Here is a 13,993-nt window from a genome sequence, read left to right as displayed (position 1 = left end):
GAACATTGGGGTACATGTGTCCTTTTGAATTATGTTTTTCTCAGGGTATATGCCCAGTAGTGGGATTGCTGGGTCCTATGGTAGTTCTATTTTTAGATTTTTATGGAATCTCCGTACTGTTCTCCGTAGTGGCTGTGTCAATTTACATTCCCACCAACAGTGCAAAAGGGTTCCTTTTTCTCCACATCCTCTCCAGCATTTATTGTTTGTAGATTTTTTGATGATGGCCATTCTGACTGGCGTGAGGTGATGCCTCATTGTAGTTTTGATGTGTATTTCTCTAATAATTAGTGATGTTGAGCAGCTTTTCATGTGCCTCTTGGCCATCTGTATGTCTTCCTTGGTGAAATGTCTGTTGAGGTCTTCTGCCCATTTTTTAATTGGGTTGTTTGTTTTTTTGATACTGAGCTCCATGAGCTGTTTATATATTTTGGAGATTAATCCTTTGTTAGTTGCTTCATTTGCAAATATCTTCTACCATTCTGAGGGTTGTCTTTTCGTCTTGCTTATGGTTTCCTTTGCTGTGCAAAAGCTTTTAAGTTTCATTAGGTCCCATTTGTTTATTTTTGTTTTTATTGCCATTTCTCTAGGAGGTGGGTCAAAAAACATCTTGCAGTGGTTTATGTCAAAGAGTGTTTTCCCCTAAGAGTTTTATAGTGTCCGGTCTTACATTTAGGTCTTTAATCCATTTTGAGTTTGTTTTTGTCTATGGTGTTAGGAAGTGTTCTAATTTCATTGTTTTACATGTAGCTGTCCACTTTTCCCAGCACCACTTATTGAAGAGGCTGTCTTTTCTCCATTGTATGTTCTTGCCTCCTTTGTCATAAATTAGGTGACCATATGTGCATGGGTTTATCTCCAGGCTTTCTATCCTGTACGATTGATCTGTATTTCTGTTTTTGTGCCAATACCATACTGTCTTGATTACTGTAGCTTTGTAGTATAGTTTGAAGTCAGGGAGACTGATTCCTCAGCTCCGTTTTTCTTTCGCAAGATTGCTTTGACTATTCGGGGTCTTTTGTGTTTCCATACGAATTGTAAAATTTTTTGTTCTAATTCTGTGAAGAATGCCATTGGTAGTTTGATAGGGATTGCATTGAATCTGTCAATTGTTTTGGGTAGTAGAGTCATTTTCACAATATTGATTCTTCCAATCCAAGAACATGGTATACTTCTCCATCTGTCTGTATCCTCTTTTTGCATCTATGTTCATCAGTGATATTGGTCTGTAATTTTCTTTTTTTGTAGTATCTTTGTCTGGTTTTAGTGTCAGGGTGATGGTGGCTTTGTAGAAAGAATTTAGGAATGATCCTCCTCCTGCAATTTTTTGGAAGAGTTTGAGAAGGATAGGTGTTAGCTCTTCTCTAAATGTTTGATAGAATTTGCCTGTGAAGCCATCTGCTCCTGGACTTTTGTTTGCTGGAAGATTTTTAATTACAGTTTCATTACTTGCGATAGGTCTGTTTATATTTTCTATTTCTTCCAGATTCAGTCTTGGAAAATTGTACCTTTCCAAGAATTTGTCCATTTCTTTGTGGTTGTTCATTTTCTTGGCATATAGTTGTTTGTAGTAGTGTCTTAGAATCCTTTCTATTTCTGTGGTGTCAGTTGTGATTTTTCCTTTTTCATTTCTAATTTTATTGATTTGCATCCTCTCCCTTTTTTTCTTGATTAGTCTGGCTAAAGGTTTATCAATTTTGTTTATCTTCTCAAAGAACCAATTTTTAGTTTTATTGATCTTTGCTATGTTTTCTTTATTTCTGTTTCATTTATTTCTGCTCTGATCTTTATGATTTCTTTCCTTCTGCTGACTTTGGGTTTTCTTTGTTCTTCTTTCTCTAGTTTCTTTAGGTGTAAGTTAGATTGTTTATTTGAGATTTTTCTTGTTTCTTTAGGTGAAATTGAATTGCTATAAACTTCCCTCTTAGAACTGCTTTTGCTGTGTCCCATAGATTTTGGGTTGTGTGTTTTCATTTTCATTTGTTTCTATGTATTTTTTTATTTCTTCTTTGATTTCTTCAGTGATTTCTTGGTTGTTTAGCAGTATACTGTTTAGCCTCCATGTATTTGTGTTTTTTACAGTTTTTTTCCTGTAATTGATTTCCAATCTCATAGCATTGTGGTCAGAAAAGATGCTTGATGTGAGTTCAATTTTCTTACATTTTCCAAGGCTTGATTTGTGACCCAGGATGTGATGTATTCTGGAGAATGTTCCGTGTGCACTTGAGAAGAAAGTGTATTCTGACACTTTTGGGTGGAATGTCCTATAAATATCAATTAAATCTATCCGGTCTGTTGTGTCATGTAAAGCTTGTGTTTCCTTATTTTCCATTTGGATGATCTGTACGTTGGTTAAGTGGGGTGTAAAGTCCCCTACTATTATTGTGTTACTGTCGATTTCCCCTTTTACGGTTGTTAGCATTTACCTTATGTATTGAGGTGCTCCTATGTTGGGTGCATAAATATTTATAATTGTTATATCTTCTTCGTGGATTGATCCCTTGATCATTTTGTAGTGTCCTTCCTTGTCTCTTTTAACATTCTTTATTTTAAAGTCTATTTTATCTGATATGAGTGTTGCTGCTCCAGCTTTCTTTTGATTTCCATTTGCATGGATTATCTTTTTCCATCCCTTCTCTTTCAGTCTGTATGTGTCCCTAGGTCTGAAGTGGGTCTGTTGTAGACAGCATATATGGGTCTTGTTCTTGTGTCCATTCAGCCAGCCTGTGTCTTTTATTTGGAGCACTTAATCCATTTACTTACAAGGTTATTACTGATATGTATGTTCCTATTACCATTTTCTTAATTATTTTCATTTTGTTTTTGTGGGTCCTTTTCTTCTCTTGTGCTTCCCACCTAAAGAAGTTCCTTTAGCATTTGTTGTAAAGCTAGTGTGGTGGTGCTGAATTCTCTTAGCTTTTGCTTGTCTGAAAAGCTTTTGATTTCTCTGTCAAATCTGAATGAGATCCTTGCTGAGTAGAGTAATCTTGGTTGTAGGTTTTTCTCTTTCATCACTTTAAGTATATCCTGCCACTCCCTCTGGCCTGCAGAGTTTCTGCTAAAAAATCAGCTGATAACCTTATGGGGATTCCTTTGTATGTTATTTTTTGCTTTTCCCTTGCTGCTTTTAATATTTTTTCTTTGAATTTAATTTTTGTTAGTTTGATTAATATGTGTCTTGGTATGTTTCTCCTAGGGTTTATCCTGTATGGGACTCTCTGCACTTTCTGGATTTGGGTGACTATTTCCCTTCCCATGTTAGGGAAGTTTTCTGCTATAATCTCTTCAGATATCTTCTCAGACGCTTCCTTTTTCTCTTCTTCTTCTGGTACCCTTATAATTCGAATATTGGTGCATCTAATGTTGTCCCAAAGGTCTCTGTGATTGTCTTCAGTTCTTTTCATTCTTTTTTCTTCTGTTCCTCGGCAGTTATTTCCACCATTCTGTCTTCCAGCTCACTTATTTGTTCTTCTGCCTCAGTTTTATGTTATTGATTCCTTCTAGTGTATTTTTCATTTCAGTTATTATGTTGTTCATCTATGTTTGTTTGTTCTTTAGTTCTTCTAGATCTTCTTTTTTTTTTTTTTTGTATTATGTGGGCCTCTCACTGTTGTGGCCTCTCCCGTTGCGGAGCACAGGCTCCGGACACACAGTCTCAGCGGCCATGGCTCACGGGCCCAGCCACTCCGCGGCATGTGGGATCTTCCCGGACCGAGGCACAAACACATGTTCCCTGCATTGGCAGGCGGACTCTAAACCACTGCGCCACCACGGAAGCCCTCTTCTAGATCTTTGTTAAATATTTCTTGTATTTTCTCAATCTGTGCCTCCATTCTATTTCTGAGATTCTGGATCACCTTTACTGTCATTATTCTGAATTCTTTTTCAGGTAGCTTGCCTATTTCCTCTTCACTTATTTGGTCTTATAGGTTTTTACCTTGCTCCCTCATCTGTGACATTTTTTCGTTGTCTTATTTTATTTTATTTTTTGATGGGTGGGATTGTGTTCCTGTTTTACTGGTTTTTGGCCTGAGGCTTCCAGCATTGGAGTTTGTAGGCTGTTGGGTAGAGCTGAGTCTTGGTGCCGAGGTGAGGACCTCGGGGTGACCTCACTCTGATGAATATTCCCTGGGGTCTGAGGTTTTCTGTTAGTCCAGTGGTTCAGACTCGGAGCTCCCACAACAGGAGCTCTGGCCTAACCCTCTGCTCATGAACCAAGATCCCACAACCCACGTGGGGCAGCAAAAAAAAAGGAAGAAGAAGAATAAAAGGAGCAGAACAATAACAGAGTAAAAAATAAGATTAGAAAACTAACAGATATGTTAGAAAGAATAAAAAAATAAAAATATAGATGAAACAACAACCAGAAGCTAAAACAGAACTACAATAGTAAAAAAGAGGAGAGGAAAGAAACAAAAAAAAGCCAGAAAAGGCCTTGGCTGTGTGGAGGGGTGGGGCTTAGGCAGGGGTGGGGTTTATGTGGTGGGCAGGGCCTATGCTTAGGACCCACAGGGCCGGAAAAGACCCTGGGTGGCTTGTGAGGCTTAGGCTCAAGGCAGCAGGAGGGACCCAGGAGTGCCTCTGGCCTTGGAGGTCAGAGCACCAGGTCCAGGACCCCAGCAGGCTCACTGGGCCCTAGTGGGTGGGGGGAATGCAGGGTGCTTTCCTCCGATCCTAGAGGTCCCCTCCCTGTTGGCCTCTCTTCTTCTTTCCCCTCACCTCCCTCCTGTGCCCCTAGGAGCCACGTGGCCAGAGGGAGCCCCAGAAGGCAGGGGACCAGACCTGGAAGCCCAACAGGCTTCCCGAGGCTTAGTGGGTGGGGGAAATGCCCTCCGCCCCTCCCCTATTACTCCAATCCCAGAGGGCCCTCCCATCTGCCTCTCCTCCTCTTACCCCCCTTCTCCCTCCATCCTATGCCCCTAAGACCCTCACAACCCGACAGGGCCCGGGAGAATGGAGGACCAGGCCCGGGAGAATGGAGGACCAGGCCCGGGAGCCCAGCAGGCTTCCTGGGCCATAGTAAGCAGGGGAAACACCCTCCATGCCTTCCCTGATCCTCTGATCTTGGAGGGCCCCTCCCTGTCCACCACTCCTCTTCTCTGCTCAGTCCCGCCCCCCATCTCCCTCCTATACCCCTAGGACCAACGTGGCCCGGAGGGGGCCTTGGAAGGCAGAGGACCCGGCTGGGGAGCTCGGCAGGCTTCCTGGGGCCCGATTAGGCAAGGGAAACTCTAGGCATGCTCCCACTGATATCTGAGCCCCTGAGGGTCCCTCCAGGCATGGGAACCCCTCCCCACTCCCAGCCACCACGTCTCCTCCCCCCTCACTCCCCCCACGTCCTACCCATTGCTCAGGGGGTACTTCTCATCTCCTTGGGCGTCTAGGTCCCCCACCAGCGTGTGGCAGGCGCCCTAGTTGTGGGGAGACGTGAACGCCATGTCTTCCTACACCGCCATCTTGACTGCCCCCACCACTGTCTAGTTTTAGAAATCCTATTTTAATTGTAGCATTAATAATTATAATTAGTTGTACAATTAGTTATAATTATTTACAGTTATTACAACTAATTGTATAATTATGACCATACAATTTATAATTATTAAATAATAGCAATTTATATTTATTATATAGCTAACACATAGCTTTATGAAAGAAAAAATAAGTACCTTGTTTATAACTTGTATTTAAGTTCAGCAAAAACTATCTCAAAGAAGAGACAGTCTGCCCTTATTAAATGTACAACTAGTTCCTTGCTGATGCCAGTACTATTATATTACATTTCTGACTGATAATCAATATGTTAATTATTAAAATAAATAAGATGGCTTAAAAAATAACATTTTCAGTCAAACAAAATAGAGAATTGATCACGATAACCCTGCATTAAAGGAAATACTAGCAGTTGTTCTTCAGGTAGAAGAATAAAAATGATCCCAACATTAATCTCAAAACTTCAGGGAGGAAAATGCGTAGTAAGTCTAGGTGAAATATGAATCTGTAAATCACTTATTGTAATGTCTTTGGGATTTAAAATATATAAATAGTTAAAAATGTAACAAACCATAACAAAAGTGAGGTAGGAAGTACATACATGGAGTTAAAGTGGTCAAGAATCTCTCATTGTTTGGTAAAAAATGGACAAATTTTATCAGACTTGAAACAAACATGTAATCTCTGTAATACAAATTTGGAAAAGAATATACAATTAACAAATTAATAGAGGGAAAAATGTGATAATAAAGAATGATGAGGCTGTGCAGAAAAGAGTTGACATAGCACACTTGAGGCTAATTTCCTCAGATAGCCCTGCTTTGCAAGTTTGTCCTTGGCTGGCATCTGGAAACTTGGATTTCAAGAAGGTTCCCACCACTCTATGATAAGAGTGCTTAATTGTTTGGAAAAACAGTATGGTTCATTCTGAACTCTGTTCCTTCTGGTAGTCGTAATTTTGGTACTTGTAGGCAGAGGGTACATGCATGACTAGCCCCTAATGAAAATCTTGGGCCCTAAGTCTCTAGCGAGCTTTCCTGGTAGACAATTCTCACATGTTGTCACAACTTATTGCTGGGGGAATTAAGCGTCTCCTGTGTGACTCCACTGGGAGAGGACTTTTGGAAACTTGCAGCTGATTTCCTCTAGACTTTGCCGACATGCTTTTTTTCCTTGTCGATTTTGCTCTGTATTTCACTGTGATAAATCATATCCATGAGTATGACTATATACTAAGTCCTGTGAGTCCTCTGAGTGAGTGATGGAACCCAGTGTGGGGGTGGTCTTGGGGACTCCAAACATAGAGACAAAAAGAAGAGAAGAGAGAACACAGAACAGGTAAGACAAATAGAAAGAATATATTAAGATTGTAAATGTAACCCAACTATATTAGTAGTTATAATAAACATGTTTGAACCATTTATGAAAACAGACCATTTGTTATGCCAGAACAAATACAACAGATTTTTAACACATTTATTTCATACATAGTATGTTCTCTGACCACAGTGGAGTTAAACTAGATATACAGTAACAAAAAGACCCCAAAAAACTAGACAATCTTTTTATATTTAGATATTTTAAAATGTACTTCTAAATAACCCCAGGCTAAAGGAGCAATCAGAATTGAAATTAGAAAGTATTTTTAACTGAATGATAATGAAAATGCCACATAGTAATGGTTGTAAGATTGGAGTGACATCTGAGAAATGGTGTAGTAGGCAGCTCCAAGTTCCTGTCCTCCCAGTCAAAGTAGCAGAAACTGTCAGAATCAACTTTGTAAGAACTCTGAACAACAAAGTTTTATAGCAACCAACTGCATGCTCAAACAAGAAAAAGGCAACTTAGCAATGGAAGCAAAGTCTTTAGTGTTTTTACTTTTCCTTGCTCCATCCCCTCCCAGCTATGAGGCAGTCTTGAGGACAGCAGCCCATAGAGTACCAGGCCCTGGTTCTGGAGGAAGAAGAGCAGATCTTATTTGCAAATTATTGTGTCTGTATATTCTAACCTACCTGGGAGCTACCTGAAGGACTGACACAATGTGCTTATCTGTGTTTCTCCTAATTCAGAACTCAGGCCAGAAAAGCAAATTGTATCTCTGGTAAGATTTAATTTCCATAATATATAAAGGATGCCTACAGTTCAACAACAAAAGACAAACAACCCAATTCAAAAATGGGCCTGGTACTTAAAGATTTCTCCAAAGCAGACAGACAGTGGGCAATAGCACATGAAAAAGTACTCAACATTTGTTATTAGGGAAATGCAAATCAAAACCACAAGCAGATACCATTTCACACCTGGTAGGATAGCTGTAATAAAAACAATGGAAAATAAGTGTTGGTGAAGATGTGGACAAATTGGAAACCTCAGACATTGTTGGTAGGAATGTAAAATGGTGCACTGTGGAAGACAGTTTGGCAGTTCCTCTAAAAGTTAAACAGAATTACCATGTGGTCCAGCAATTCCACCCTTAGGTGTACGCTCAAAAGAATTGAAAAATTGAAAACAGGGACTCAATCAGATAGTTGTACGCCCATGTTCAATGCAACATTATTCACAATAGCCAAGAGGTAGAAGCCACCTAAGTGTCTATCAGCAGATGAGTAGATAAACAAATCGTGGCATATACATACAGTAGAATATTATTCAGGTATAAAAGGGAATGAAGCTCTCATACATGCTGCAATATGGTTGAACCTTGAAAAGCATTATCCTAAGTGAAGTAAGCCAGAAACAAAAGGATAAAGACTGTATAATTCCACTTACTTGAAATATCTAGGGACAGATTTGCAGAGACAAAAAGTAAATTAGCAGGGAAGGGAGGAATGGGGAGTTATTGCTTACATGGGTACAGCATTTCTTTTTGGAAAAAAAGTTTGGAAATAGTGTTGATAGTTGCCGAGCATTATGAATGTAATTAACACCACTGAATTGTACACTTAAAAATGGTTAAAATGACAAATTTTTGTTATATATATTTTACAAGAAAAAAATTCTAGGATTAAAAACCCCCCAGAACTTGTCCGATAAATAGCTAAAGCTATTCCTTGAGGATAGCTTATAATCTAAAATGACTATTAGAAAAGAAGACTCCATCTGGAATTATTTGAAAACAAAGAGAAAATTGCCATCTGGAGTGATTAAAAAATAATGTAGGATAAAGATAAGGTCAGAAATGAGCAATTTAGAATGTAGACATAAAGTAGAATCAACAAAGCCAAAAATTGTGCCTTTAAAAAGGCCAATAAAATTGATAGTCCCTGGCAGGAATATATAACTGTAAAAGAGAATGTACAAATAACCAATTCTAGGAATAGATAGTGTGATATAACTGTAGATCGTACAAATGGGAGATCACTGTAGGTCATAGCAGGATATTGTGAACAATTTTATGCAAATTTGAAAATTTAGGTAAATTACTAAATAGCACATTTACCAAACTGACTAGCAGTAGTAGAAAGGGAAACTGGCTCTGCAGTGCCAGTTTTGTCATAAAATAAGTGTGCATATGTGCATGCATCTGTTTTTGCATTTTTCTATCCCATCCTTCCGCAACTGGGGTTCCATAGGAGAACCAAGTGTCACAGAAAGTTGAGTGATTGTATTTTTAATTTTCTCAAAGACAGTATATAGCTGGTATTATTTTAGATCCAGAGGAACCAAGTTAATTCACTGCACATAATAGATGCTTAAGGGCATTAGGGCTTAAAACTTGTAGTTGAGAAGAGCTGCTCTAGTCTATTCCATTGATCCATTTGTTCATCCTGTGCTAAAACTACACTATCTTAAGTATTGTGGCTTTATAATAAGTATTCATATCCTGAAGAAGTCTCCAATTTTGGTCTTCTTAAAGATTGTTTTAGGGCTTCCCTGGTGGCGCAGTGGTTGAGAGTCCGCCTGCCGTTGCAGGGGACACGGGTTCGTGCCCCAGTCTGGGAGGATCCCACATGCCGGCGGAGTGGCTGGGCCGGTGAGCCATGGCTGCTGAGCCTGTGCTTCCGGAGCCTCTGCTAAAAAAAAAAAAAAAAAAGATTGTTTTAGCCATTCCTACTTTGCATTTCCATATACATTTTAGAATCACTGCAGGGCATTCAGAAATAGACATTTAAAAAAAATGATACTGTATCAATTAGATATCCATATGGAAGAAAATGAACTTGATTTCTACCTCACACCACACATAAAAATCAATTCCTGGAGGATTATCGTCTAAAAGTTAATGGTGAAATAACAAAGCTTTGAGAGACTAATACAAGAAAATGTATTTATGTCTGTGGGGTGGGCAACATTTCTTGAAACATGACACAAAAGTTACTGACAATGAAGAAAAAGATTGGTGGATTAGAATACTCTTCATCTGAAGAAACCACTGTGAGAGTAACTGCAAACTGGAAGGAGGTATTTGCAATGCATATAACCAACAAGAGACTTGTATCCGGAATATATAAAGAACTTTTGGGCTTCTCTGGTGGTACAGTGGTTGGGAATCCGCCTGCAAATGCAGGGGACATGGGTTTCAGCCCTGGTCCAGAAAGATCCCACATGCCGTGGAGCAGCTAAGCCTGTGTGCTACAACTACTGAGCCTGTGCTCTAGAGCCCGCGAGCCACAGCTACTGAGCCTGCGTGCACAACTGCTGAAGTCTGCTTGCACAACTACTGAAGCCTGCGTGCCTAGAGCCTGTGCTCCGCAACAAGAGAAGCCACCGCGGTGAGAAGCCTGTGCACTGTAACGAAGAGCAGCCCCCGCTCGACGCAACTAGAGAAAGCTGGTGTGCAGCAACGAAGACCTAACGCAGCCAAAAATAATAAGTAAATAAATAAATTTTAAAAGACTTCTATGCAACAATAAGAAGTAGACAAACCAGTATAAGAATGAAAATATTTTTTTAAATATTAAACAAGAACTTCATAGAAGTTATACAAATGAGTCAACATATGAAGAGGTCTCAGTTCCATTAGTAGTTGGGAAACATAAATTAAAACCCCAGTGATAAATTACATCCCCCAAAAGAATGGTTAAAATCTATGAAAAGACGAAAGTGTTGCTGAGGGTGTGGAGTGGTGCAAGTGCTTAGACACTGTTTATGAGAGTGTAAATCTGACAAAGCTTTGGAAAACTGCCATTATCTACTCAATTTGAACACAGCCTACCCTGTGACTCAGAAATTTCACTTCTAGGTATATATCCAATGGGTATGGGTGCCCTTGTCCTTCAAATGAAGGTCGTTTATTTGAATGTTGGTTGTTTGCAACTTAATGCACATTTTTTTGTAGAGACAATATTATAAATTGATTGGGTTTGCATATTGGTGCATAATCATTAGTACCCAACTCTAACAAAAATCTTTGTAAATGTATCTCAAACTCTTAGTGGAATAAAATATGTAGACTAACCTAGAAACTTAATCCTCGTTTCTAACACTTTTTATGTAAGAAGGTAATCTTGTGTCATATACATTTGCACCTACAATGGTAAGGGCAAGAAGGACCCACACCATAATACCAGGAATATCTCTCTTCCCTTACCCCTTAGGATTGTTTCTTTGTAGGTAGGGGGTACTTGTAAGTTGAGTTTATAGGTAGGTGAGTGCCTCTTTGTTCCAGTAAGAATTAACATGTACATCTTGGTGACATCTCAGGGCCCTTCCAACTCAGAATTCTCATATTCTGTCATATTCAGAATTATGACTGGCACAGTAAAATAAAAATTTTTGTATGGCATATTGTTTTCAGTAAATTTAGGAGAGTGATAGATTAAAAAGTAATTCAGAGATTATCTGACGCCAATCCCCATTTTTTTTAACAGATAAGTAAACAAGCCCAGAGAAATGACCTAAACTTGCCCATGTTACTCCCTCTTCATCATCATCAAAAAATAGTTACCATATGTAGTAGAGTGTCTGCTGTTATACACATTAACTTAGTTAATTGCCAAAACTACACCTTTTACAGATAGCAAAACCAAGGTACAAAATTTAAGTAACTTGTATAGGTTTAAACCTCTCCACTATAGTTATTCTTTTAGCCTAATAGTACTGGTAACTGGACAGAAATTTTAACCTATATTGATATAGCACCTTTTCTGAGCCAGGCACTGGCAGAAAGATTTTTAGTGATGATTATTGAAAATAAAAGGGTTGTTTTGTCTAGAAAAATTAATTACAATGTCTCTTTTCACATGCATTCTGATTTTTCTTGGGATGAATGGAGAAAGGGGTATTTTTTCAAAATATTTTAAAAATAATGTAAATATCTTTTATGCATTTAGAAAAAAATTCATTTAAATTGCAGATACATATTATTTTTAAAATGGTAAGAGATACATGGTCCTCGAATTTAAATTTCTGTCTTTTTTAAAACAGTATTGAGCTCAGAGAATTGGAGAAGAAATTAAAAGCAGCTTACATGAGTAAAGAAAGAGCAGCTCAGATTGCTGAAAAGGATGCCATCAAATATGAGCAAATGGTAATCATGTTTCTGGTCATTATGTTTTCCATATTTTTAGCTTCATTTAGAAAACCAAAAATAGACCAATTTTTGGAAAATTGTTACATTCTATACAGAATTTACACTGTTAGATTTCTCAAATACTTTTATACTTTGCAGATCCTTAAGGTGTAAGAAATTATGGATATTGAGCTTTGTGTAATTTAATAGTAGAACCTTTCAGAGACACAAGGAATTAGGTTGACGCTTAGAATGAACAGCTATATTCAGTAACTCCCAGCATTCTTGATGGTCTCTAACTGATTATTCTCTGACAAACCAATACAAGTTGTTAGCATAATCAGTGTATTTTAGAATGTTACTAAATTTTTAATTTTTAAAATGTTTTAAAAAATAAATTATAAGCAGGAAACTTTTCTGTTTCATAAATATCAATCTTTTCTTCTCATGTTTTCCTCTATTTTTATCCTCTTTTCTTACTCCTGACCTACTGTGCATTACTGGTAATAGTTACTCTTGGGCAAAGGAGTTTCAGACACATGCAGCAGTAGTGTTGCACAGTATAATATAAAATAGGGTTTATTAACACTTAAAAGCAGGGTGTACGTCATCACTTGAGCTCTCGTTGTCACTCATAAAGGCTAGACATAGATGAAAAGGTCTGATTGCAATGTTACACAGTCTTTTAAGTTCCCTTCTCTCATTTCTCTATTACTTTGTAGAGCATTTTGATAGCAGAGTTCCCCCTCTCCTAGATCCCTTTCAAAGATGTTATACGGCTATTAAAGAGAAAGAGGTAAAGGGAAATAGTTTGGCTTTTAAAGTTGGCCAGAATATATTATATGTTAAAAGGAAAAAAAGCAAGTTGCAAAAAAATTTGGAGAATAATACATTTCACAGTACATTTTTTAAAACTTGTACATGTATGTATGTGTATATCAGCATCTGTGTGTGCATGTATATCAACACACATGTTCACACACACATAGAATTAGAGGGGTGATATCAAAATACTTGACCAGTGCAGTGTTATACAGGCTTCAAATAAGAACAGATGCTGGCCATAGTGAAATGTGTGTGTGCATGTGTGTTAGTATAGAAGTCGTCTGGTGGGTTGTACAGCATGCTGTTAACATGATAACCTTTGGTGTGACAGGTGGTAGGAGAGGGTAAGGAGACTTCACTTCATGAGCCATACTCTACCCTTTAAAAAATAAAGTAGAACATAAACAATGTACTATTTGACCAGTAGATTGCAGTTTAATTATTTTGATAATTGAGATTATTCGAGGCAGTTGTAGATATTTATTCTGGCTGTTGAAAGAATTGCTGTTATTTTCTAAATAAAATTGATCCACAAAAATTAAAGTCAAATACTCCTAGGACTTGACTAGGTGTCAGGATATTTAGGTGCTAGTTTTGGCTCTCTCTCTCAGCCTAAATTTTCTTATCTGTGAAATGAGAACATTGTACTTCTATAAGTGTGTGATAATTTGTACATACATGTTTTTGTCTTGTCATATTTTTTCTATAGAGCCTAGTACAACATGTGCTAAGAAAAGAGAAGGAAAGAAAGAATTTTGGTCAAGTCATATTAACAGTGTATATGTTAAAGGCATCAATTAGATCAGGAATGGCATTAGCATTCATATTTTAATCTGTTTCTTCTTTTATGTTTGATGCTGCTAGCCATTCTAGCATTTGGGATGTGATCCTAATGGTAAAGGATGACTTTTTTTTTTTTTTTGAGGTACGCGGGCCTCTCACTGTTGTGGCCTCTCCCGTTGTGGAGCACAGGCTCTGGACGCACAGGCTCAGCAGCCATGGCTCACGGGCCCAGCCACTCCGCGGCATGTGGGAGCTTCCCGGACTGGGGCACGAACACGTGTCCCCTGCATCGGCAGGCGGACTCTCAACCACTGCACCACCAGGGAAGCCCAAGGATGATTTTTTTAAAGTGCCCTAATATATTTACTTTAAAACATTTTGTTAAATGATTTCAAAATGCTCAAAACAAGTAAGGAGGTTAACCCATTCAAGAAGCAGGGTTGT

At 38.4% G+C, this 13,993-nt stretch overlaps 1 protein-coding gene across 5 annotated transcripts in view; it reads left to right on the top strand.

The window, feature by feature from the left end:
• MNS1 (meiosis specific nuclear structural 1) overlaps window positions 1–13,993 on the top strand; it is an 83,760-nt gene that overhangs the window by 45,965 nt on the left and 23,802 nt on the right. For 3 of the 5 annotated variants that reach the window (XM_019946868.3, XM_073801043.1, XM_019946850.3), the window contains one exon: window positions 11,857–11,959. The exons of the other annotated variants lie outside the window; for them this stretch is intronic. In XM_019946868.3, the coding sequence (XP_019802427.1) occupies window positions 11,857–11,959 (103 nt within the window). The remainder of the gene's footprint in view (window positions 1–11,856; window positions 11,960–13,993) is intronic. 5 annotated transcript variants of the gene reach the window in all.

Source organism: Tursiops truncatus, chromosome 2 (genome assembly GCF_011762595.2).
Source record: "Tursiops truncatus isolate mTurTru1 chromosome 2, mTurTru1.mat.Y, whole genome shotgun sequence".
Classification (NCBI taxonomy): domain Eukaryota; kingdom Metazoa; phylum Chordata; class Mammalia; order Artiodactyla; family Delphinidae; genus Tursiops; species Tursiops truncatus.
The sequence above is the reverse complement of the archived record's forward strand: the minus strand, read 5'-3'. Positions and strand labels throughout refer to the sequence as shown.